The sequence below is a fragment of the Denticeps clupeoides genome, chromosome 20 (genome assembly GCF_900700375.1).
Source record: "Denticeps clupeoides chromosome 20, fDenClu1.1, whole genome shotgun sequence".
NCBI lineage: Eukaryota > Metazoa > Chordata > Actinopteri > Clupeiformes > Denticipitidae > Denticeps > Denticeps clupeoides.
In genome coordinates this window covers 8,600,273-8,626,163 of record NC_041726.1, presented here as the reverse complement: position 1 = coordinate 8,626,163, position 25,891 = coordinate 8,600,273, and the positions used below count along the sequence as shown (strand labels likewise).

At 46.7% G+C, this 25,891-nt stretch overlaps 2 protein-coding genes across 5 annotated transcripts in view; one reads left to right on the top strand and one right to left on the bottom strand.

The window, feature by feature from the left end:
- The window catches only part of LOC114770694 (zinc finger protein ZFPM2-like), a 22,179-nt gene extending 14,822 nt beyond the window's left edge, over window positions 1–7,357 (bottom strand). Inside the window, exons 1-2 of the mRNA XM_028964797.1 lie at window positions 7,188–7,357; window positions 635–790 (exon numbers count right to left, since the gene is read on the bottom strand). Coding sequence (XP_028820630.1) covers window positions 635–790; window positions 7,188–7,227 — 196 coding nt within the window. The 5' untranslated portion in view covers window positions 7,228–7,357. The remainder of the gene's footprint in view (window positions 1–634; window positions 791–7,187) is intronic.
- An 8,595-nt stretch (window positions 7,358–15,952) lies between these two features.
- nek10 (NIMA-related kinase 10) lies at window positions 15,953–25,400 on the top strand. Of its 4 annotated transcripts, none has more exons than XM_028964538.1 (35): window positions 15,953–16,106; window positions 16,200–16,345; window positions 16,415–16,475; window positions 16,560–16,663; window positions 16,756–16,854; window positions 16,949–17,033; window positions 17,118–17,159; window positions 17,838–17,916; window positions 18,004–18,071; window positions 18,171–18,250; window positions 18,330–18,416; window positions 18,622–18,846; window positions 19,419–19,558; window positions 19,661–19,722; window positions 19,813–19,890; window positions 19,980–20,044; window positions 20,128–20,230; window positions 20,408–20,536; window positions 20,615–20,752; window positions 20,858–20,903; window positions 20,993–21,114; window positions 21,203–21,305; window positions 21,402–21,477; window positions 21,548–21,677; window positions 21,774–21,844; window positions 22,496–22,703; window positions 23,514–23,625; window positions 23,778–23,826; window positions 23,938–23,969; window positions 24,080–24,180; window positions 24,341–24,382; window positions 24,464–24,548; window positions 24,645–24,697; window positions 24,936–24,991; window positions 25,079–25,400. In XM_028964538.1, the coding sequence occupies exons 1-34, from the start codon at window positions 16,047–16,049 to the stop codon at window positions 24,984–24,986; spliced, it is 3,132 nt and encodes a 1,043-aa protein (XP_028820371.1). In that variant the 5' UTR covers window positions 15,953–16,046; the 3' UTR covers window positions 24,987–24,991; window positions 25,079–25,400. The 4 variants fall into 4 exon arrangements, with proteins under 4 accessions (XP_028820371.1, XP_028820369.1, XP_028820368.1 ...); XM_028964536.1 differs by having other exon boundaries at window positions 24,272–24,382; window positions 25,084–25,400; XM_028964535.1 differs by having other exon boundaries at window positions 24,272–24,382.
- Window positions 25,401–25,891: the final 491 nt, after the last annotated feature.

Sequence of the window (25,891 nt, the reverse complement as noted above, 5' to 3'; positions counted from 1 at the left end):
AAATGATTTCTCTTTTGAAGATTCCCCCCCGCGAGGCACTTCAGGTGATCGGGTGCGAGAACAGCAAGGCGTTTCAAATGACAGATTCATCATTTACGAAAAAAAAAAACAAAAAAAGTGTGCCGGGCGTAATTGGGCCTCGGTTCAAAGAGCCGGCGTGGGCCGCGGGATTCTTGTTTACTGCGGCCAATCACCTGACAGGCAGGTGTGGCCAATGTGTCGTCCCGCATTCGAAATCTGAATTTCACCAAGAAAACAAAGTCCCGCCTCCGGACCAAAAGGGGCGGGGCTGCAGGGAAATAGGAACAACTCCCTTGGACCCAATTCTCCGGAGGGACGAAAAAAAAAAAAAATCTTCAAAAGGTCTTTTTTTTTTTTTTTCATTCACGCAAACAGTCCAAAGTTTTTCAATTTCGTCACAATATTATCGCGCTCACAGCTACGGCTCGTGTTCTAAATCCCAGATGCGCTGGTACGGGAGGCTAAACTTCCTGGTAGACGGAGAGCGGTTGACATTGTCAATCACGACTCTCAGGGAACACTTCATGTGACACTTGACAAAGACTTCAGAACTCACGTTAGATTTAGAACGAAGCGTAATAAAGCGGAACAAGTGGGTGTGACCATTACTCACCGGTGCTACTGTCTTCTTCATCGGGGTTTTTGTGCGAACAGCCCTCGCTGGTTTGGACTCCTGGGACAACCGCGGGTTTCTCCTCGCTTGTGAGAGGCTCGGCGTCCGCAGCCAGGCCCCCACCCTGCTCGGCCCCCAGACTGCCGTCCAGTAACCCTGATGGTGGAATGCACATCAGAGACACACTCAGTCAGTCCTCAAAAAACACAGATAACGTCATGGTTCCATGAAAGTAAGGAAATTCAGCAGTAAATGCTGAAGAGGTAAATCAATATTTGATCCGTGTTGGACCTACGGAGGGGTTTGTCAAAAATTTGCTTGGAGCTTAAATAAACAGTTGTTTCGTTTTCACTGTTTTGTATAGGACGGTACTAAAAAAAAGTATTCTAAAATTGAGTATTTTCACGGTACGAATAAAGGAAAATGAACTGAAAATGAACAAATGAAAAATAAAGACTCTCCTGTCAGCCGGAGCCAAGGCCTGACAAACGTTTTTTATTTTTATTTTCACGGCTTAATATTTTGGCTCATGAACTGTCATTTTAAACATTCTAGAATTTTCTAAATTCATGCTACAGTGTCTGAGGTCAGAGATCAATTAGCCTGGCGGTTGAGGAAGCGGACCCATAATCAAAAGGTTGCCGGTTCGAATCCCAAACTGTCATGGTGCCACTGAGGTGCCACCGAGCAGAGCACCGTCCCCACACACTGCTCCCCGGGCGCCTGTCACGGCTGCAGTGTCATCAAGGGTGATGGTTAAAAGCAGAGGACACATTTCATTTTGTCACCGTGTGCTGCGCTGCAGTGTCAAAATGACAATCACTTCACTTTCACATATCATATCTTTATCTTATTTTTTTTTCCATACGTGCATGATATTTTTTTCAAATAATTCTTTTTATTTAAATTTGTCCCCCTGCTACCGGGCAGACTGGATGATTTTCTCCGGGCGGAGCGCCGACTCCTGTCCCCGCTGTCTGATTAATTCCCCCCTTGCGGCTTCCAGCTTTACCAAACAATCTGGCTCATTTGCATGTTAATGTTTCTGCGGCGTGGCACCTGAGTGGAGTCGGGTGGAGACGTTTGACCTTTGCCCCTCTCAAGCTGTTTACGGTCTACGGGCCTGTAATGGGTATGGTGCTTCAAAAAATTCAAACACTAAAAATGACTTTAATTACTTCATTTAAATTGTTTCTATATCATTTTATATCCATATAATCCGTATCGAGACATTATGAAAATCTATAAAATGAGAATTAAATGTAATCGTTATATACCCGCTATCCTATTTTTTTCATTTCATATAGACATGCAGCACTATATTTTATTCAGATCAATTTAATTATGTAAATATGCGCGTTTTTATGTGAGACGTGTTCTGCTGGCCGGACGCAGGTGCCCAGATTCGGTCGGACGGGAGCTGGCACGCTGAAAGCGGCGATTCACCCGGAACGCGCGGCGGCCGGGGGAACCGGGGCGAGGAGGAACGCCGGGAAATGATCCGAGCGCGGCCTAATTTCATGGTCGGATTCGCCGCCCGCCTGCGATGTGGGAGGCGCGTGTTGGCCAGGCGATAGCAGCGCCGTACTATCAGCCACGGCCAAGGCCGTATCACAGCCGACGCCCCTCAGCAGGTCCCCTAATTAGAGGTGAGGTAATTGAATCTGACAGGACAGAGGCACCATGAAAAGTCCCAGCAGTCCCAACTTCACCAGGCCATTCACACACAGACACACACACACACTCCGAGCTCGGCCAAACACCTGCCTCTGCAACACAGTCCACCATATGTGTGTGTGTGGGTGTGAGAGAGAGAGTTCTCAAATTATGCAGAACTGAGTCATGTCTCTTTCACACACTCACACACACACACACACACACCACTTGATGGATGAATTAGGGTAACAGCTGCTGTCCCTCTGATTTTATCCACCCTGATCAGGGGGGTCAGGGGGGTCTGTGGCTTCTGCGTCACACAGCTTCACACACACACCACATCACTTGTTAAAAGTCCTTATCCTTCTGCTTCCTGGTTAAAGTTCCCACACAAACTAGTGCACTTTGTGCACTCTGACCCTGTGTTAACATCAACAATACAAGCGACAATAATTACATAATTATTACTCAGTCATAAGTAAAACTAAATTATGACAACATGTTTGAATGAAGCTGATAATCAAAAACACTTTGTTTCTGAGTGAGTGTGTGTGTGTGTGTGTGTGTGTGTGTGTGTGTGTGTGTGTGTGTGTGTGTGTTAGCGCATGCGGTGATTAGAGGCCTACTGGCGGCGGAGCAGCTACGAGACCAGCAGAATCCTCAAGTGCGGTTTGCTGGAGAGGCGCTTAAGCCGCACCGTCCACAGCCCCATCACCCGCCCAGAATTCCGTCAGGACCGATTTTCCAGCGCGCGCTCCGGAAGTCCGGTGAGCGGAAAAAGCCTCCTAATCCTCCCGTCAGCCCCGTCCCCTGTCACCGTCCGTCTCACACGTGGAGCCGGCACTTATTTCTTCTCCTATTCCATCCTTTTTCATACACAGACTGAACTTTATTTGCTGAGGCATGTTCCTTTTTCGGATGTCAAAGGTCAAATTAACCCATATTCATATTAATGAATATGCATTCATTTCAGATGTCAAATGAATGCATATTCAGCCATTTTAATTCCACCGCCAGAACAGATATTGTACTTTGGGAGGTTGGGAATTTCGCTTTGTTCCGGAACTCTGTCGAGGACGCATCTTCATGCAGCTGCGGCGTCTCACCATTCACAGCCCAACCACTACGAAAACAGTGCAGGTCAGTTGGTACAGCGGCCGTTAAAAATGGTAAAAGTGGCCGTTGTATTTAATCCTGGGACGACTGGAATCACGTCCGATGTCTCAGAGGCACCTTCGGAATTCTCGCTTTATTCCACCATCTGCTGGGAGGCGGCGGGCGCCGCCGGTGACCAGGCCTCGGTCCAGAGCCAGGCTTTCTGATGCAAACTTCAAGCACTTGATGAATTTCAAAGTCAGGAGGGGGGGAGCGTGAAAAAGCCTTTTCTCCAGCCGCCGGACGAGATGGGAGGGAGCTTGATGAACATCCGCCAGGCCCTTTCAGGCGTTTATCTCCGCGGAGGGAGCGGGCACTCCGTAATCCGTTCCATGCGGACGGGCGCCAGCCGCGCATTTAAGATACATAATCTCTTTAGGTGGAGACCAAATCAATTCTCTGGCCGTGGACCTTTCATGGGATGAGTTCATTCAACTTCGCCCTGAAGTTACACGATTATTCAAACCCAGAAAAAAGCAAAAATCCTACGAGAGTGTGTGGCCTACGCGAGCGAACCTCACCCGTATAACAAGAACTGATCACAGACGCCACACAGCAGATGTTAGATGCAGCCTGTAACAGCACAGGATGGACATGTCTGTAGTCTGGGCTTTGGCCCTGCAAATTGTAGAAACTGTCTGGATGTTGCCACCAACAATAATCATGACGTGAAGATGCGCGCTTAAAAAGCTCTAAAATTGTGACACTTGCCCCGGCAGTCCCCTGCCACTAGTGGCCGCCACTTAAAAGTCCCCTAACATAATCATTTTTTCTTTTTTGCTTTTATATCAGTCTTGTTGGTCTCCTAATACTGTATCTAAAGTCTCTTTCCGAAATTCAGCCTTGGTGCAGAATTACAGCCCCTTTTAGCTAGAACCACAATGAGATTTTTACCAGGATGTGCCGTTTTGGTGTCTGTGATAATGAGGAGGAGAGAGGCGGGACGAGGAGGAGGGCGCCATTCACGGAAATGACGTCATCAACACCACTCACCAATCACAATGTGCGGTGCGGACAGGACGTCGTGTTGCCTTTCCCCCCATAAGGGGACAAATTCCAGATGGTGAAGCAGAATGGCCACAGCACTCTTTACACCTATCGCCATTTCTTGCCACTACAGGACCACAGACATGCTGTGTTAAATAATCTCGCAAAGTCCAATTCTCATATTGGGGACCTTTAATATAAAATTGCTTCGTTTCATTTCATTAGTTCTTCACTTTTACAGTTGTTCTAATTCTGTGCTCCTTTGTCTTATTACCTATTCAACCGTCTATACATTTCCTATGTTTACTTCATAGAGTTGACAATTATGCAAATTGTGCTAATTACACAAACGCTTACATTGTGTTTCCTTGCTGATATATTGCCATGTTGATTCATTGCACCACTCCTCACAGTCATTGGGCACCAACAGCACCCATGTCACCAAGCTCCACCACCTGGTTTCGGATTAAGTTTCGGAGTGTCATCTTTGCAAGATACCGTTTATGAATTTTGGGCTATAAAAGAAAAAGAATTTTGTAGAATTGTAAAAACAAGAAGATCTTGTTCCAGCTTTACACCGGTTCTCCACCTGCAGTGGCTCTATAGAGAATGTTGAAAAAATGTCATTTTTGCCAAAGGCACAACTGGCAATGAGCGGCTTTCCGGTTCAGCCACGTTTAAAAGAACCATGAAGGTGCTTTCATCCAAAAGCAACCTTCAAAGAGTCAGACATACATTCTCTCTCCACCAATCTGGAGCATCATCTGAACTTCCCCAGGAGCAGATGACCCACCGAGGGTTCTTGGATTCTCCCAGATCTTCTTCATTCTCCGGTCCCAGGCGGAGTTACCCTGCGGCCGCTGCCAGCGGTGTGTCGAAGACGGTCAGCCGGTCGCTGTTGATAGAACTTCATAGCACAGCTCTGCCGCCTGACTTGATTTCAGGAATCAGGAACGAAGCGCTCCGGCACAGGCCACCCCCCCCCGTCCGCCGTACCTTCTCGCTCCGTGACTAATTAGCGGAGAACAGATGCTGCTGAGAGAGTTGGCTCGCCGTGACCCCTCTTCAAACAGAGCCGATCTGCCGAGATAGACACCTGATCTGAGCGGCATCAAAGCCGACTGGGAGAGAATCAAATGGATCCGGCAGATCCGACATCGCCGACGGGGTCTAATTGCGGAAAAAAAAAAAAAAAAAAAAAACCATTTACATCGTCATTACAGCGCAGACAACAAATAAGCCGAGACTACCCATAATCCATCAGTTTTTCTCGCTCTCACGCCCCAGAGGAGCGAGTTGGACTGGTGAAGATCCGGTGGGGCAGAGTTGGCCCTCTGCTTGTTCAAATGCAAGCTGCCAATTTATGCAACATTGTGACAACATTCCAACAACACTGAGCTCCAGGAATAAACGTCCAGCATGATGCTGATGGAACATGAACCGCGGAACCAAAAATCCACAGCAGATGCAGTTACAACCTCAATTTCCATCCGAACACATAGCCACACCCCGTCCATCTTGAGCCATCTATGCTGTAGCAAAATGTCGGATGATTCTAAATTGGCACTGATTTGAATTTAGCAGGAAAAATATTCAAATCCTGAAAAAAAAATCAAAAAAAAAATTTATTCTGGAATTGTTTTATTTAAATTGATTTTTTTTATTGTTTTATTTTTTAGTAAGTATTTCAATTGAATTGTACAGTTTTTGCTTGTATTTTTTTTTTTCAGCCACCGAATCCATTCCGTGAGTGTGTGCAAATTGACACCCAGCGTGGTGTGATGGTGGGAGGGGGGCAACAAGAACGCAGGAATAACAGCTGCTTCCAGCCCTCTGTGACAAGATGGGGAGATTACATCAATTATATCCACACACACACCGCGCTATCACACTTAAAATCAAACATGTCATACAATAAAAACCTTCATGGGAGTTTGGTGGAGGAGGGGAAGCGGGAGAATTCCCATCTCGGAGGGGGGAGTTACAGTGATGGTGAAACAGGGAGTAAAATACATGATTTTATCGGCGCATTATCATGATGCCCGGGACCCCCGAGATGGAAGTACTGGCGGGTTTGGAGAGGGTAGTCCGGGGTCGTGGGGCCCAGTGGATTATCAGGCGTCTGCAGACCGCCGGGCTGAAATTCTGAAGCTAATAATCAGCTGCGCGACGGTGAATCTGCACCCCCTTATCAGCCCCCTGATCAGCCGCTATCACCCCAGTCATCGGGGCCAAATTAATAGGGGCCTTTCAGCAGGCGCCTTATCGCACCACAGAGGGACCCCAAGAAATATGGAAATAGGGTGAAAATCTGGAGATAAAAAAAAAACTCAAACATAATAAGACTTCTGTCCTCAGCATAAAGCACCTTTTCAGCACCAAAATATCCTAAATTGAAGGAAAAAACTAAATATTCTCTGGATTCAGATAAAGGGTGAGATTTCAATTCATCTCATATAAGCAACAAAGGACATAACGTAAAAACTAAAAAAAAATAAACTAGACAAATTCCAGAACAATATTAAAAACTGAAGTTGTACAGGAAATAATAAACTGTATGAACTTGTTATGATGAGGAGGACCACGCTAAAAAAAAAAAACATTCCTGATTTTATTGCTTTCTGAAAACTCATCTGAAAATCAGAACTCGTCTCCCTGTCGCGATTTTAGGTGTTTTTATTTGTTTTTAATCCGTTTTTTATACTTGGACGCTAGAGTGACCGCCACGTGTCACGTTAACTGGAAAATAACTTACTCTTGAACTGGCGCGGGTTGCTCTGCTTCCTGCGGGACATCCTGCTCCCCCTGCGCCTCAGCGGAGCGCGTCGTGACGCGTCCGAAGCCGGGAACCTCCGCGCCGCTCCGCTCCGCGCCGCCCGCCCGCCCGCCGCTGCGCTGCGCTGCTCCGCGCCGCAGGTGAGAGCCTCCGCGCGGACTGAGCGCCGATGCGCGCCGCGCCGCGCTTTTGTCGGCCCGAGGTTTGGCCCTCCCCGCGCGCCGTAGCCGGAGGCGCGATCTGACGGGCGGCGCTTTTCAGCACGACACCCGGCGATCGGTTCTCGAGCGACAGGTACAGTTGGAATGCGCGTCTTTTATTCGTTATAAAAAATACAGTTTATCATACAAAAAAATCTAAAATATATTTACACTGCTTACTGCTTACAATACAGTTATATTGATTCTATTTATCGTGAGCTCGTTTTGGTTTCACCGATGAACACTGCATTTCTTTACAGTGTGAGTTCTTCACTATACTCTGGGAATGAAACCCAGACTAAACCTCGTCTGAGAATAAATCCCATCACGAGAGGGTGATGGTTTGGTGAAAACTGGCAGAAAAGTAGCGGAACAATGATTTTCTGCACCACACCAGTCTGATCAAGGGCCGATTAAACTGTAAAAAATAAATGGTCGTGGTAAAGAACCCAGTTTTCTGCTTGCTTTTTTTTGTTTGTAATGGAAAATATTTTATCATATTAACATTTTAAATATATGTGTAAAGGTGAAAATAAAACATTTTGGACAGGTATGAAGAGAGTGCAGATTTGAACCTTTTATAAAACAATTTTTTACAGAATTGAATAGAATTGGGCATCGGCCTGCAGATCGGTCACCACCCTCTGTCTTGAATCCTCCCGAAATGGAAATGCACCAGTCTGAGTCCTTTGTTTATTGATTTATGTTCATTGTGCGCTCCTAATAAAGCCCGTGTTGCCAGACATGCCTGAATCCTTCCAGAACCGGAGCATTTGCACCTTATCTTTGATGTAGGCCCAGGAGCAGAATTCCACGTGAGGGTGCGGGTGGGGTGGGAGTCGGTGGGTTGGCATCAGGCACAGCGCCACAGATGGATTAATTATATGCCCACAGATGGAAATTGTCCTTATCGTCCCCTAGGCGCCCGCGATCTGAGGTAACCGGATAAGACGGCAACAAAGCGACACCACCTTGCAGCTCATCTTCTTACAAGTTTCTTAAAAAAATTATAATTAAAAAAAATTATAATAATACTTATTATATCCCTCAATTGTGCTGCTGGAGGGTAGTGTGATGGGAGGTGACAGGGACTTACACCAGGGAAAAATAAGCATCAAATATTGAAAAAAGAATCATAATAATCAAATAATCGCCTGTGGTCTTTATAACGTCACATGCAATTTCAAAACTAGGAAATTATGAAAAACGATCAGCAAGCTTTTGAGGAGCCTCGCTATTAACCTTCATTATTCTACTTCTGTTCGAGTTCCGACGACGCAAACAATCAGGCCCAAAAATCACCCTTTCCCTTCCCACAATGCATCGCTGCAAGAAGTGGAGAGGTGGGCGAGTATCTGATGGAATAACGGTGCAAAATGGGGAGAGGTCTGAGAAGAAGACGGTTCCGTTTAGAACCACCGCCCGCGGCCGTGAGCTTTTGTGTTTTTTCCATTATTTTTATTTTATTTTTTGTGGTTTGAAGGGACAGTTTGATAAATGAAATTGAAGTGAGGTGGGTAATTATCCCACTCGTTTTGGCACGGGAAACAACGGGGCCCTTTGAAGGTAGGGGCCCGGCAGGCCCGGCGCCTGGCTGCACCCTGACAGACGGAGATATGTTCCTCGGCGGCGGCACGGAACCGACAGCGTTATGTGGCATTGTGTGTGTGGTCCACCGTTGAGACAATGTTATCCGTCCGTTGTGAAGGCGAAACGCCGCTGCGGGGACATGTGGGACGTTGGTGATAAGGGCGAATGGGAAGAGCCGCTTCCTCCCACCTCTGATGTTTACTTCTGAGACGGAACCCGGTTCCGTCAGGCCCAGGGTCGGACCAATTACACAGGAGGAGGCACTACGGGACGGGTGACGGGTCGCCAGGGTCGTGTTGGAGACCAGCCTGGCCGGGGGGGGGGGTCCTGCGGTGCCGCAGTCTACAGGATTAATAAGTTCATTAAAGCGCCCCAGGTGGAGGGGAGAGTTAAGAGGGGAAAGGTTCTCCGGAGGTTCTGTGCGTTCTCAACAAGCCATGAAATTACTGCCTGCCTTCATCCACACACACACACATTTACACACAGGCCGTGACACACTCCCATCCCACCAATACAAATCCCGTCTGTACGTAAACGCTGTACACTTACATCGATTAAATGTTTGCGGATTGGAGGATGGGTTCAAATGAATCGGGGCAGTGGTGGCCTAGCGGTTAAGGAAGCGGCCCCGTAATCAGAAGGTTGCCGGTTCGAATCCCGATCCGCCAAGGTGCCACTGAGGTGCCACTGAGCAAAGCACCGTCCCCACACACTGCTCCCCGGGCGCCTGTCATGGCTGCCCGCTGCTCACTCAGGGTGATGGTTACATGCAGAGGACACATTTCACTGTGTGCACCATGTGCTGTGCTGCTGTGTTTCACATGTGACAATCACTTCACTTTACTTTGAATCGTGAATCATCGGCTCACATGAACACATCGCGCCACTTCGACTCGAATCCGTTTTTTTGCACGGCAGGACACACCCACCCTCAACCTCGAATCAAACGATCGCACACATGTGAGCGTCAACAGAAGGCAGCTACGAGGGCGACGTTTATTTAATGCATAAAGAATGTGCTTGTTTGAGATTTTACAGACAGCCGCATTCGTGTACTGTACTCTCTGTCAACTGGGTCATTTATTTAGGAGCTGTCGTGGAATATCGCGGAACGCATCGGAACATGAATTATTAATGGTTCGGAGCTAATTAGCGGTGTTCTAGTGCATCGTCTTCATCTTCACAGCAGGCAGGTCGACCTCAGCTTCTGCACCCAGATGTTCCCGCTGCCCTCCTGCAGTGGCGAGTGAATGAAAGTGGCTTCGATGGGGTGCGTGGAACTTATCTGCTCGTACGAGTTAATTAGCTGCATCATTAACACCCTCTCATCAGGTCAGACGAGGAGTTCTCCTTCACCCCTCAAACAAGAAGCTTCATTCGTTTGGGGAACATGTACGAAACGTTAAAACGGGGCCGGAGACAGGAGAAAGATGCTCCATACACATCAAACTGTGATGCAATGTGTGGTCCTGACGCCTTTCAATCAGAACCAGCAAGAAGTCTGCTGGTTCTCGGAAGTCTGTAGGATGAGACCAGTTGGACCAGATTTCAAACCTCATGACCCATCACCTTGTCTTTGACTCATTGCTTCTCCTTCCATGGATTAACCACCACAGACCAGGAACGTCCCAGGAACCTGCTTGGAGGTCTTCTGACCAGCCGTCTAGTTTCACAACCTTGTTCTTATTGGTCAGTTGTTCATGCCTGCTTCCAACTCATCAACTTCAGGAACCGCCTGAAATGATCTGATTTCCTATCATAACCAAATCATGGATGTTCAGCGTTAGAACCTTATGGAGTTCTATGGGACGTTTTTCTTTGTTATGTTGTACACCAAAGCCAATTCCTTATATGGACACAAAAGTGGTTAATCACTGAATTGGAACTCCTTGCTCGCCCACCTCCTCCTCCTCCTCCTCCTCCTCAGTTCAGACCTGGCACCGAGGCTGATAAGACAGAAATGCAAATGCGGCGATAAGGAACTCGACACAAATATGTATGTTCCGCCGGCGCGAGTTGTGTGTGCCGCTCGCCTTTGTGTGGCCCGGTTCTGAGGAGTTAAGCCGCGCGCTTGTTTGCTTGTTGGTTGGTTTTGCGTGGGGTGGTAATTACTTGCTGTAATTACGGTGAAGGTGCGAGTTTAATTGTTTTGTTCTTTTTTTGGGGGGGGGGGCCTTGATGGGATTGGAGGACGCCCCCCCCCTCCGTCGGCGGTTCTGCTCCTCTGTGATCCTGTCCGGGCAGATTTGCACTAATTGCTCGGCGTGGTTCTGTTCTGTTCTGTTCTCCCTGCGAGAACAGGACGGAGGCGGAAAGGTGCTAAAGGTGCAACTTTTCCTTTGTGCGTCTCTCGGAAGAATCGAGTTTCCTGTTTATCAGCTGCTCCGTTTAACCTTTACAGGATTTTATTGATCCACTCCAGTTGTTATCAGCCCGGATCGCTGCCGCTCCGCTCTCGAGGGCCCAGATTAATTCGGCACAACATTGAAGACAAAGGGCCGTCGAAAGGCCCCCGGCTCAGACGTCTGTGCCACATAAAAACACGAAAACACACTATTAGCGTGTTTCACGAATCTGTGCTGATCCATTTACTTAATCTGAGTAATAAACCGGGCCGGGAGGATTTCTAAAATCCAGATTAAAGATAGTCTGAGATTAAACCCCGCCCTGCAGTCCCTTAAAGGGCCAGTTGTCAGTTTTTATGTCGGATGTAAAAGCCAGACTGAATGTGATCTTGGAAGGAACTGTTATATTTCTGTTACAATTATCAATAGTGTATTTTTAACAAAAACCTTTTCCAACTCAAAACAGGTCACATTATAGGTAGGGCCATTTACACATTTGCATTTATACAATTTTATACATTTATACATTCTGTGGGACATTCTATAGAACAAAATAATTTCCCTGTGGCTAAATATCGTTTTTCTTATATTATTCCAATTTAGCCGCCCTACTAGTCTACCCACATAGTACACCTACCTCTTTGACGAACAATCACTTCTCTTGCACTGTTGAAGCTCTGAGTCACTCATGTTGGTGCTACTCACCGGCACAGTCATCTTTGTTTTGGATCCAACGCATTGGTGTGCATTGTGATTGTCATTGTGATACACGGTGCACACGGTGAAATGTGCCCTCTGCATTTAACCCATCACCCTGAGTGAGCAGTGGGCAGCCATGACAGGCGCCCGGGGAGCAGTGTGTGGGGACGGTGCTTTGCTCAGTGGCACCTTGGATGATCGGGATTCGAACCGGCAACCTTCTGATTACGGGACCTGGTTATGTATGTGATCTGTGGATGCAACTTGAGCAGATGTTCATCTTGCCATTTTGTGAACAGAAGGTGATTGCGAGTCGTCGATCCTTGAGTGTGATCATACCTGTCTCCTGCCTGGTATTTGGAACTTAAAGGGCCAGAGTGGAGATCAGCTGGATCTCTGTATCTGAGCTATAAGGGGTGATCGGCTGCCGCTGGGCACCGTTCTGGGCACCACACTGGATTTTTAAAAGACTGTGCAAGACATGCTGGGAGGACTTTGCTTCTGAAGGTTAAAGGTCATTTCATCCATTACTGACAACTACGGCTTGTACATTAGGAGTAATTCTACCGCCTGGTCTGGTAAAAAATGACCTCTAAGATGGTACCTGGGACCTGTGTTCTGTTCCAGGTCCGGGTCGGTGTGAGCAACATCACTCGTTGTGCCAACATGAGAGTAATTTTCTAACCACAGAATGTTTTAATTAAATTCTGCGGTGTGAGTAAGAAGTGACCGCTGTAAATCACTCGCTGGCACCCGCGGCGAGAACGGCCCTTTCAGGTGGCGATAAGTGCTAATAAATCACCCCGCTCTCCCGCATTAATGGCCGTCAGCCTGCCTCGGGGAGATATCATTGTGAGTCGTGAATATTTTGATGCGGTTGATTAGATCGAAATGCGGTGAATTCCTAAACAGGCGCGGCGCGGCGGTGATCAGAAATGCTTATTTCCCCAAGACGGGCCGGGCCCCTCGCCTATCAGCAGATACAGGAGTAATTAGGATGACATTCGGCCCCGCGCCTGTCCCTCTGATCTGCAGGCTTAAGTGTGTGTGTGTGTGTGTTTCGTCACCTCAGCAGTAGAGATAATCATTTCTCTACTCTAACGTCGGGGTAAAAAGCCGGAAGAAAAGGCCGAGGTGGGAGGAGGGAAGGGGTCTTCTCCTGCGGGGCCTTGATTAGATCCTTCGCGGGGCCCCGTCCGCTTGCCACCTCCTTATTGGCGGCAGATAGGGATCACATGGCGCACGCGCCGGGCGGCGGCGGGTTAATTGACAGCGGTGATGGTGATGAAGCCCTGATGGGGTGGAGATGCTGCATCTTTTTAACTTCCAGCATTCTTCGTCATATCAGTCCACTCTGTCTCACTGACACACACACACACACACACACACACACACACACACACTGCGGCCACATGGAGTAAACAAAAATAGAGGCATTTAATTTCATCCCTGGGGATTCTGAACCTCACAGTGTGTGTGTAAGAAACAGCATCACTGTGTGTAAGTGTTTTTTTTTGGTGTATGTGATGCAGCACTGCAGGACAGCACACTGTGACACAACAAAATGTGTCCTCTGCATTCGACGCCTGGGGAGCAGCACGGGAGCAGACAAAGGGACCTCAGTGGCACCTCAGAACCGCCTTGGAGGTTCGGGATTCGACCTGGCAACATTCATGAGTCCATTTCCTTACCCGCTAGGCCACCACTGCCCCCCTGTCTATGGTAATCTGTGCATAACAGCACTGTTTTGTGTGTGAAATAATATGTCTTTTTTCTAATTGTGGGTACAGCATCAGTGAGTCTGTATATGTATATACATTTATTGTTGGTGTGCTATTGTCTGTGTGTGTTTGTATGAATCAGTGCACAAATTGTGTGTGTGTGTGTGTGTGAATCAGAAACACAGATGGCCATCAGCCTCATGAATCCAGCAGCATAAAAAAACTGTCAGGTTATGTTTCAGTGGCTTTTTTCCTGATGACACACACAAGCTAATTTATGCATGTCTTTAGATGAGAAATGCTGTTTCTACTCATCATTCTATCCCATTCTCCCCCAGCAGACGTACAACCTGACCTTGCCCTGGACGCCCAGGCATCAGAAGTGTCAGGTGTGACATCCAGACAGTGGGGACATTTTTAGCAGCTGTCCGTCGCAGGCCGGGTTTAAGCTCATCCCTCAAAGAGGAGCATGGCGGTGAAAAGAGCCTGAGGTCACGCAGGATTATCCTCACTCTCTGCTCTCCACACACTACGTGGTCACCGTGGTAACTGGGCGCCGCCTTCAAAGGAGCCCCCTGAACAACGTCTGGTGCATGGACACTCATGAACTTTTCAACTCTTCCCCAACATCTCGTTATCGTTCCTTTAACAGCCCTGCGCCGCCCTGTTCTCCTGAGATGATGAGATTCGTTAAAGGTCCCCACGTCGACTTTGTCTTTTCCGCCATAAAAACACAAGAGCTTAATGGCATTTACGAACAAAGGACCCCAGTTGCTCAGCATCCGCTGAAAAGACGTAATCGGGTGGCGCTGAAAAATGCAAATAGTGCTTCCTGTGTCTTTAAAGTCTGCCAGATATCCTTTCACGTGCCCGGCGCAATTATCACATAACTCAATCACGTATCTTAAAGCTGATTGGTGAGAGTTGTACAACTTATTTGAATATTTAAAGACGCAGAACGCAAAGAAACTAAATGCTGCCATCTAGTGTTCAGCCATAAAAAACACAGCCAGGTGTGTTCTAATTATGACGATGAGAATAATTATTTACTTGGCCTTTATTTACCACCTACCAATCAAGTGGCCACTATTGATTTATTATGTTTATGTTTTATATTAGGCATTAATATGACTTTATGCTGCATCCATAAAGCTGATTCATGTTTCTTTAAATGTTTGCTCCATTTGTCAGGGCTCTTTTAGATCACCCCTGTGCTTTTCTACCGTCTCCAGGGCAACCGGCTATTTATTCCCGCTGCCGTGTCACTACGATATGTCACACTGTCTGAGATCTGTGTCAGGTGCACAGTGATGATTTTTTTTATATTTCATACCCGTATTGTTTAAACACATTTAAAGTCTGCAGACTCATGGCCTGGAGATGCAGGGGACACTGATCAATCAGAACTGAGAATGGACTGGGCAGTGGTGGCCTAGCAGGTAAAGAAGCAGACCTGTAATCGTAAGGTTGCGGGTTTGAATCCCGAACCACCGAGGTGTCACTGAGCAAAGCAACACATTTTTTTGTCACCGTGTGCTCTGCCGCAGTGTTTCATTATTTGAAATGGAGGAAGCATTGCCCATATTTTGGATTGTGGATGGGACGCTGGACAGTTTTGTGCTTATGTAATAAAAATGGACGGGTGAGCTGTGTAGATTACATAAGACCCACACAATGCCCCACATCACCCACCAGCAGCAGAGGCCTGTGGGTAATCTGGGACATGACACAACATCTGCTGCGTTTTTCTGTCCACGTGTTCCATCCGAGGATGGGCAGGGCCCACCGAAGGTCTTCATCTTAAAAAAAAAACAAAGGAAACAATGAGAACAAAGGAAAATATTCCAGCCTTTTATTAATAAGACAAAGAGGTTTACAGTTTCTGGAAAGAGAGCCGATGAATGTGATGCTCGAAGCCTTTGCTCATTTAGTAGGTGTATTAACAACTGAGAGCTGAAATTGAATCACTTTGCACTACGTCTTCATAAATAATAAATAATTCCCCTCTGATAACTCCCCCACGTATCCGCAGCGTGCGTATCTAGTTGGAGTTGGAGATCAGCCCGCTTGAGAATCTCGCGAGAGTTCACGGGGTGCCCCCCCCCCCAGCAAACTCGCACGCCCGCTTGCGTACGAGACTTCAAGTCCAAGTGCAACACGCACGCGTGTTCGTCCAAACTGGGCGAATTAATCCGACGTTCGTTCAACATTCCCGACGCACTTAAAACACCGAGGCCCCGCCCCCCCCCCGTATATTCCTGTTCACGAGCGTCGGAGGTTTCCATGGTAACCGGATACAGCGTCTCTGCCTCGTCGGTGGAATGTGGTGGAGAAATGCGATCGGTAAGAAGACCCGGACGTTGCTGTTTGTTTGATGTGGCGATGTGATTGGCTAGCCGCGCATCGTTGTCGCCGATATCCGCGTCGTGGTCGCAGGGAGGAGGGACGCTCGGTGGCCTGAGGTCGAGTAAAGTTGTGCAGCCGGCGTACGGGGTCCGAGGAGAGGCGCAGAAAATGCCGCATCCGGAGAGGAGATCCCAAAGAGACGACAAGTTGTCCTCACGGCCGAAAGGGAATGAGAAGTAAGTTCGCGTTAGGAACTTTTTAGTACACATGACGTGAGTTCGACGCGATCTCACCATTTATTTTAGGGAGTTGCAGGACCTCAAGCGGCTCCTGGCCCTCCTCACGACCCCATTGTTCAAGCAGCAGGTAACAGAGTGGAGAACGTCTCCTGCTTGTCCTTCTGCCATCTCTGCCAACAAGTTGAATGCAACTTGTTGCTTGGTGTCCTAGACTGCAGGAGCGAAGTCCCCGAACCCCGTCCATTCCAATAACGACCGAAACAAAAGGAGCAGGAAGGACGCGGCGGCAGAAGCTGCTGAACTCGAGAACTTCAGGTGCACCTGGACGTAAAATGATCAGAGGCCGCACACAGAGACGGCAACGCGTTGTAACCGCAATCTGCCTCTTTCCCAACTTATTCCCCAAGCGCGAGGTACAGAGACCAAAGACATTTCCGCAGCCACCCCCACCACAAGGTCTTCAGAGACGTCCTCACGTCCCTGGTCAAGAACAGGCTCGGCTGCAGGTGGCCACATCTGTCACATCTGTCACGTCATATCTGCAATATGGCCCTGCAGGGGCAGGCGTCCAATGGATGAATTCTTATCGTTCTGCTTCAGGGAGTGGCTTGACAGGACCCCGCCCGACGGAGCTCTGCGATTGCTCATCTGCTTGCGTTTGTTTATCAGGGACCCACATTTTCAGGTACGAGACACGCAGCGCCCCGAGCGCAACTACGTGACAGTAAAACATTGTCGTGCCATCTTCAACCTGTTCCAATTATTCCAGAAAGTCTTCCATGAAGTCCAGGGCTCCTGTCACCTCTCAGCGGTGAGCATTCACAAACACGGTTCCCACGCGAATATCAGGGAATTTCAGGAAAGGCATTTCCGGACAGGGAATTATCAGGGAATTTTGTATATAGTGCGGTGAGGCTTTTCGCTCGATCTTTGCGAAGGCTGTGCCGACGTACGTCCTTACACGCACCAGACAGTCTAAATTTCACGTTATTTGGCTTGAAAATGAAGAATTTAAGGACTGGCTCGCCTAGTGAAGAAAAGATGCATGCAGAGGATGTGGGAGGTGGAGTCGAGGTTCGCCGAGCTGCCGATATTCAAATATGGAAATGCAGTTTTATATTCTATAAGGCCTTTAATCTCCCCCTTTCTGCTCAGCACGCTATATTGGACATTTGTTTAAAGGGGAGAGCACTTTGGTCCGGGAAGGTCGTGGAAACATCTTTTAATCTGAGTGTGCGCGCCGATGTGTCCCTGAGCTGATGTTTGGTGGGTGGTAGTAGCCTAGTGGGTACCACACTCGCCTATGAACCAGAAGACCCAGGTTCAAACCCCACTCACTACCATTGTGTCCCTGAGCAAGACACTTAACCCTAAATTGCTCCAGGGTGGGGGACTGTCCCTGTAACTACTGACTGCATGTCGCTCTGGATAAGGGCGTCTGGTAAATGCCGTAAAATGTAAATGATGTTTCTGACGCTTCACCTTTTAGTACATGGACTCGGTGTCAGACAGATATCTGAATACCGGAGTGCAAACTCAGACTGTGGACCATCTGGTGACCATGACGTGTAAGAGGGTGTTCATCGTCCCTTTTACGTTTCTTTTTAAACGACAAAGCCCATCACTGAAATATATATTGTTATTGTTATGATCAGATATTTTTCAGAAACTTGCTGCAAATGAGGAGCTCCGATCGTCCGTTATAGAATGTGGTGCACATACGGTAAGGTTTCTGCGCTTTATTATGCGGTATTATACGGCAAGGTTTGTGCGGTTTTGTTTTCATGACTGCTCGCGACTTTTTTTGTTGTGTGTTGCGCAGATCCTTGTGAAGCTCTTGTCATCAAAGGACAGTAACGTGATTTTGGGAGCCCTCCTTGCTCTCACAACCTTGGCTGAGAGGTGCTTCCCTCAACATTTGATAATACGCGCCACGTCCGCTGCATTTAGGAAGCTCCTTTTAAAATATTTCCATCTGTAGCCCGGACTGCAAGCAAACCATCGGAGAGCTGTCGCTTGTGCAGAATCTCCTCGTCATCTTGCAAGAGTATGATCTGCTGTCAAGAAGGTATGTTCATGGGAAGGATGTGGACGTCACGCCATTTGTACGGGCACCAGATCTCTGGTTACAAATCTGTTGTCTTCTGCAATGTATAAAAAGTATATATATATATATATATTTTAATATTGAAAAAATAGATGGACTTCTATCCATTTAAATATGGACATGAGCTTAAGTTTGGTGACGTGACGTGACGTGGCGCGTGTGTCAGGATGTCCGCAGAGTTGCTCCGGCTGCTGTGCCCGGTGCGGCAGGCGCGGGAGCAGCTGAAGGCGTGCGAGGGCGTGCCCGTCCTGCTCAGCCTGCTTCACTCCGACCACCTGAGGCTGCTGTGGAGCACGGTGTGGGTCCTGGTCCAGCTCTGCCAGGACCTGGACATGGGCGCCGAGATCCGGGCGTGGGGGGGCGTGCAGCAGCTCCTGCGCCTCCTACATGCGTGAGTGTGCCGCTCCGTACTCGCAGTGGCTTTTTAGTGATGTTCCTCTTCCGACTGGATCGTTCACGCTTAATTAGCCGCCTATATATATAAAGGATTTGCGGTATAATGACTAATATTCTATATTGCTGCTACATGGGGCAACCTTCTGCATTCAGAAGGTTGCCGGTTCGAATCACCATCGAACCGTCCCCACACACTGCTCCCCGGGCCCCTGTCATGGCTGCCCACTGCTCACTCAGGGTGATGGGTTAAATGCAGAGGACACATTTCACTGTGTGCACCGTGTGCTGTGCTGCTGCGTATCACACGTGACAATCACTTCACTTTAACTTTCTAGCTTGTCTTGACCTGCACTACATTATGGGTCAACTTTGTTTTTGCGTTGAGTGTTATTTTCGTGTCTTTTTGCGCACCGTGAAAAGACACGAAACTTGTACTTGTATTTGGTAGGATGACAATAAAGTTGACTTCTTGACCGTGATTCCTGCTGTGTTCAAAGTGACATTTTCAGAAAATGATGGTCGGCGAGCTTTTTTTATTTGTATTTTATTTTTGCTTTACTGAACTAGTGAGCGGGCGTACGTGTCAGACCGCTCGTCTGTTGAGACTCTCTCCAGTGCCAACGCTGCGGGCCGTATCCAGAGGCAGCACATCTCAGAGGACCTCGGCCCTCAGGAAACGGCAGAGAACATCATGATCCTGCAGTCTGGTGAGACTGGTTGTGTTAAGATGTATGTCATAATGGAAAAGATTATTATTATTATTATTATGATTATTGCTTATTTGCCATTTTTTTCTTCTCTTCAAAAAGCGTGCTGTGCTGCTATAACTGAACTGGTGTTGGATGACACAACCGCACGCCACGTTGTTCAGGTAGTCAGTCCAGCCCCTGCCACTCCAAGGCCGTGGAAGAGCGGTTCGAGTCTCCAGGCTGCTGACGACTGTTCTGTCTCCCTCTTTTAGGAAAATGGAGTCTATATAATAGCAAAGTTAACATTACCGAAAGTCCCACAGAGCGGGCCCAAAGCGGCTTTGCTGCAGGTGAAGAACGTTTTTGTAACAACAGTCTGTACTCTGCATAACCTTACAGCGCGTGTGTGTGTGTGTGTGTGTGTGTGTGTTTCTGACAGTGTTATGCGTTCAGGACGCTCCGCTTCTTGTTCAGCAGGGAGCAGAATAGACAGCTGTTTAAGAGGTAAGACCAAGATTTGTGCGTGCTTATTAACTATATCACGCTTAAGCCACGCGCTTTGAACAATGTGCTGACGAACCTTTTAGATTATTTCCTGCAGAAATGTTGGAGATGTTCATTGACGTCGGACATTATGTCAGAGATATTGCTGCCTATGAAGGGCTTCAGCAGAAGCTTTCTCTTCTTGCTGTGAGCACATTTTGTTTGTCCCTCTATGTCACATGAAAATAATTAAACAGAATGTTTTATTTGTAGGAATATTCTGCAATTTGAAACTCTTGTGGTTATATAATTATTATATCGCGGAGTGTTGTGTCATACCTTACATAATAAGATCCGCAATGGCATCAGTGTTACTGTTCACAGGACGAAGACTTAAATGAGGCGCGGGAAAGAATCGAAAGTGTGAACCAGAACCGACCCCCCCTGAGGGTGGTCAGTGGCTATGCTGTCCTGGGCCATCTGGGCAGTGGAGCTTTTGGCAACGTTTTCAAGGTGGACGTTTTTTTCTCGTTTAAAGCTAAAGACGCTTATTTCTGAACGTGGTGTGCCATTTATTTTATTTATTTAAAGGTTCGGAAGCAGAATGGCCAGAACTTTTTGGCGCTGAAGGAGATAGACCTTCACAGTCCGGTTTTTGGCAAAGACAAGAAGACCCGAGACAGCAGTGTAGAGAAAATAGTTTCAGAGCTTACCATCATTAAGGAGCAGGTATTTATTCGCTTTAACTCGATGGCAGATATATAGTTCATCAAACACTCAGACAATGTCTGCTTTGTGTGCAATTTTAATCTACAAAAATATCTCTCATTACAGATGTCTCACCCAAACATTGTGAAGTATTTCAAGACCTTCGTAGAATGTAAGGTCCTTTAACAGTAATCTATTATTATTCGTTGTTAACCAGCAGTTCCCGTCATCACAGCGTGCGTGAAACACTATTTATTTCAGGTGACAGACTATATATTGTCATGGAATTGATAGAGGGAGTTTCTCTTGCCGACCATTTCAGCGCCCTCAAAGATAAGCAGCAACAGTTCACCGAAGAAAGGGTCTGGATCATTTTCATTCAGGTATAATAGCGCGGAATTTGATTTATAGAAAGTTGAAAATGCCCCATTTTGACAAAGAATGTATTGTTTCTGCTTGATTTCTGCACAGTTGTGTCTAGCACTGAGATACTTGCACAAGGAGAAGAGGATTGTCCACAGGGACTTGTCCCCAAACAATATAATGCTTGGCGAAAGAGACAAAGTCACTATTAGTAAGTATTTTTTTTAAATATTGTATTAAACTCAATCTTTTCTGCATCGAAGGTGAAATGTGTAAGATTTGCACCCTGAGAATAACTTTGCCACAGCTGACTTTGGCCTGGCAAAGCAGAAAGACGAGAACAGCAAGTTGACATCTGTAGTGGGAACCATACTGTACTCCTGGTAAGTTCCAGAAGGAAAGACCGACATTGCGTAGATTTCTTGAATAACCCTGTCTGTGGTGGTTTTTCAGCCCAGAGATAGTGAAGAATGAACCCTATGGGGAGAAGGCTGATGTGTGGGCCATAGGTTGCATTCTTTATCAGCTGGCCACCCTCCGGCCCCCGTTCTACAGCACCAACATGCTCTCCCTTGCTACCAAGGTAACGCAACTGCCAAATATAATCCTCCAGGCTTCAAATCGACTACAAAAAGTGTTTTGTTGTTCTTGATGTGACGCGGAGTGAAATGTGCTCTAGATTGTAGAGGCTGTCTATGAACCAGTTGGAGAGGGTGTGTTTTCAGAAAGGATGACAGAACTGATCAAATGGTAACTAAAATGTTTTATCTTAGGACTGGGCAATATTAATGAGGACAACTGTAAAACTGTTTTAAAAAAAAGATCAACTGTAACTCTTATCACTGCACAACTTGATTGTGCGAATGTTATTTCCTAACTATGTTTAAGCTTCAGTTGAGTCAATGTTTCAGGGTTTCTGCTGAAAATTCTATTTTTCAAAAAAATGAATGCCTTAAAATCATTACTAGTAAGTGACATTTTTTCACAATATTTATCTCAGTAATTGCAATCTGACATTTTTTTCCTGATTTGTGCAGCCCTGAAATATGAAACCAAAAGCATTGCAGTCGCCCCCTACATGTAATATGAATCTGGTAACATTGACAAAGGCTAATAAATAACAAAAATTTTGAATGAAAATGAATAGATCAAATGATAGTATATTAGGATAAAATACAGAGTTTCTGGCCCCTCAGTGTCTGTCGAGAAAACCTCTGGCCCTTGGACAAATGTAGTTGATGACCCTGATGATGGCCTTAAACCTGCAGAAACCCTGATGCTTGACAAAGATGTTTTTGAATCTATAAAAATGTATTGCAGTATATTACCCAGCCCTTTTTTACAGTTGAGTTCAATTGCCGCCGTTTGAAGTTCCTCTGCTTCTCATGGAATGGCTCTCAGGTGCCTCACACCAGACCCAGACTCACGGCCAGATATTGTTGAGGTCAGCACCAGGATCTGTGACATAATGATGAGGTTCATGGATAATTTATGCAACGCCCACAATGCCCTGGAACGACGGGCAGAACGTGACAGGAAACGAGCACAAAAATACTTCCTTGAGAGCAACAAAACACGGCACAGTCAGTGGCCCACACCAGTGTCTCAGGTATCCTGTGGTAATCATCTCACTGTACTGTAAGTTGTGAATACTGTAATGGTCTTAGAATACTGTATATCGGTCTTGGTTGTTCCCTGATGCTGTATCAGAAGACTCTTTCTGACGTTCAGCCTTGGTGCAGAATTACAGCCACTTCTATCCCACAATGAGATTTCCACAGGACGCACCGCATCGGTGTCTGTAGCTTTAAATGCTAATGAGGAGGAGATGAGGAGGCATTTGAGCGGGCATTTGCGGAAATTATATCATCAACACCAGTCACCAATCACTACGTTTGGCGCAGACATAAAGTCGTGTCATTGTTTTTCCAGATAAAAATATAATGAACCAACTGGTTCTTCAGAGTCTCGAGGGATGGAACTAAAATAAATACATTTGTGCTCATTTTTACATCCAATCACCGAGCAACTGCAACACTTCACAGGTTTGGACGGTCGGTGGAGATAATGTTTTAGGGGAGGGGTGGGAAATTCTCGGGACGGAAAAAGCGTGAGAAACGGCAGGTAACAAATTCCAGATCCTGCCGCACTCTGAACAGCGAAGCAGAATGACCAAAGCACTCTTTATACATATTGCCATTTCTAGCCACTAGGCCATAATGTTAATGTTAATCTCACAAAGTGAAAGTGAAGTGGTTGTGAATCACATATGAGCACGCGGTGACACAGCGAAATTTAACCATCACCTTTAGTGAGATCAGACGAGATGGGCCGTTCATGTCAAGGGACCATTAAGTACATTAATCTGCTGTATTCTTGTTAAGTCTTTATTTTTCCTTTCATACATGTATTTAAAAAGGGAATAAGCTTTAAAGAGGAGGACTGGGCAGCCAGTTTGAGGGAGGAGACCATTAGCAGATCACCTTTGTTTACCAGCCCTGTGCAGCAAGAAGAGCAGGGAACCGAACAAGGCGAGTGTAAATTACAACTCGTCTATAAGCCACATTTACAGGTTTTTCGTCACCGTTTTTGTTGCTCATAAACCGCTATGCCAAGTATGTAATGAATCTAGAATTTGCCTCTCATTTATGCTTCGTTGTCTTTTCATTGTCTTATGGATCAGCCATGAGCAATGCCAGCAGCTCTGTACCGGTGCAACTAGCCTCCACATGGTGAGTTTATGCAAAGAAGTATTCAACAAGAATTATAATTTTTTACACAACAAGATTTTATTCATTCCCTTGTGTAGTCTAATGAAATGAATCCTATCTTTTGTCTCTTAGTGGAGAGTTTGTACTGCCCAAAGCACGTCCAGGTATAACAAAGATGTCTTATAATACTGAAACCGATTCTATAATAAATTTGAATTCAGTTCCCTGGGAAAGTGGAGCACTTTGAGGTGATTTCATCCATGTGATGTCATAGCTTCCGCAGGTATCTGTGTGTCTCAGAGGAAGGTTCGGCAAATTGAGGACCCTGTCCAAAGGCTAATCGGACTCCTGCATAAAATAGTTTACATTTGCCAGGTAAGCATGTGCTTACATTCGGAGCACAGCATTGCATATTGAATAACCCCCCCCACCCCACCCACCCACCCCCCGCGGCCTTTACGACCAGCTCCCGCCGCCGCTGCGCAACAACTGCCGACGGTGGGCGGTGGAGAGGTTCAAAAAGTCTCTCTTCCAGCACGGAAGCAAGCCGAACAGCTTGAAGGAGGAGCTCGCCAAGGTGCGTGCGTGTTCGTGAGGGTTTTACGTCGCCTCACAGCGGCCGGCGGCCTCGGACTGACGTAAATGCATGTGTTCCCAGGTCCTTCAGGGGAGCTCCGAGTTGCTGGAGACAGGCTCCGGTGGCCGGCGCTGGTGGCCCACCGTACAGACCGCTGAAAGTGGAGGTTTAACAATAACGCTCGTCTTGTTGTAAAAAAAAATTCATTTCCAGGATGAAATATGTTGTTTTTGGTTTTTTAAGATAGTGTTGCTCTTCGCAGGGGACAGTGGACACCTGAGCCTGCAGGAGGGAATCACATATGAGCAAATGCAGGTGAGTTTTACTGCATTAATAAACAATTAAAATTGAAAGGGCTGTAGTAGCCTAGTGGGAAAGACACTCGCCTATGAACCAGAAGACCCACCATTGTGTCCCTGAGCAAGATACTTAACCCCGAGTGTCTCCAGGGGGGGGACTGTCCCTGTAACTACTGACTGTAAGTCGCTCTGGATAAAGGCGTCTGGTAAATGCTGTAAATGTAAAATGGTTGCTTTCATTTGTCCGCCTGCAGACCATGATCGAGGAGGAATTGGAGGAAAACGGATACTACAGAGCAGCTTAATTATGGTGTGTCACTGGGTCTTTTTTTTTTTTTTTTTTTTACATAGTTTGGTTAATAATTTGGCTAAATGATTCCTTTTTCCTTGATTCCAGTGCAGGCACTGAAGCACAAACCCATTTCTATCACCCCACAATGTCTGTTAACAAGCTTTGTGCCAACGCACAGACAGACGAAGTTGCTTGAGACTCGGCCAGTTCACCTTTAAAAAAACCACGACACCACCAGGCAGTTGCTGCCACCTTCGCGGCGTCATTAATCAGCGTGACGCGGGCCTGTTGCGGTTCTGGCTGAAAATGCTGTCTAGTCTCGCAGCAGTCGCTATTCTCAGGATGACTGTTGCACGTTTATTAAGGACAGTTCATGAAGTTCACCTAATTCACCTAATGTAACAATAAAAGGTTTGAGAATACAAAACGCACCTTGTCCTCATTTCATTTACATGCTTCAGTAGAAACCTATATACCTCCATGTTCTGTCACTTTTCCATCATCCCATTCACTTTCTTTCACATTAACAAGATTTGAATAAAAATCTATGTATGTGAGTGGTAACTGTTAATACACATCTTTTATAAAACCATATGCCTCCTTCACTTGTTTTTTTTTCACATTAACAATGGAAAAAATGTAAATGTATGTAGTGTTTGTGTGTTGAAGGAGTTCCCAGAGGTGTTTAGCACTAGTTGGCCCCTTTGTCTTCACTCTGCGGTCCAGCTCACCCCAAACCATCTCGACTGGGTTCAGGTCCGGTGACTGTGGAGGTCAGGTCTCCACTTTTTGTTAAGTACATAACTCCACATGTGTTCATTCATAGTTTTGATGCCTACTAATAAAGAAGGACAGGATTTGAAACCAAGGTTACATTAACACACTTTTGCCCATGAGCTTATGAAGATTCCTAAAGAG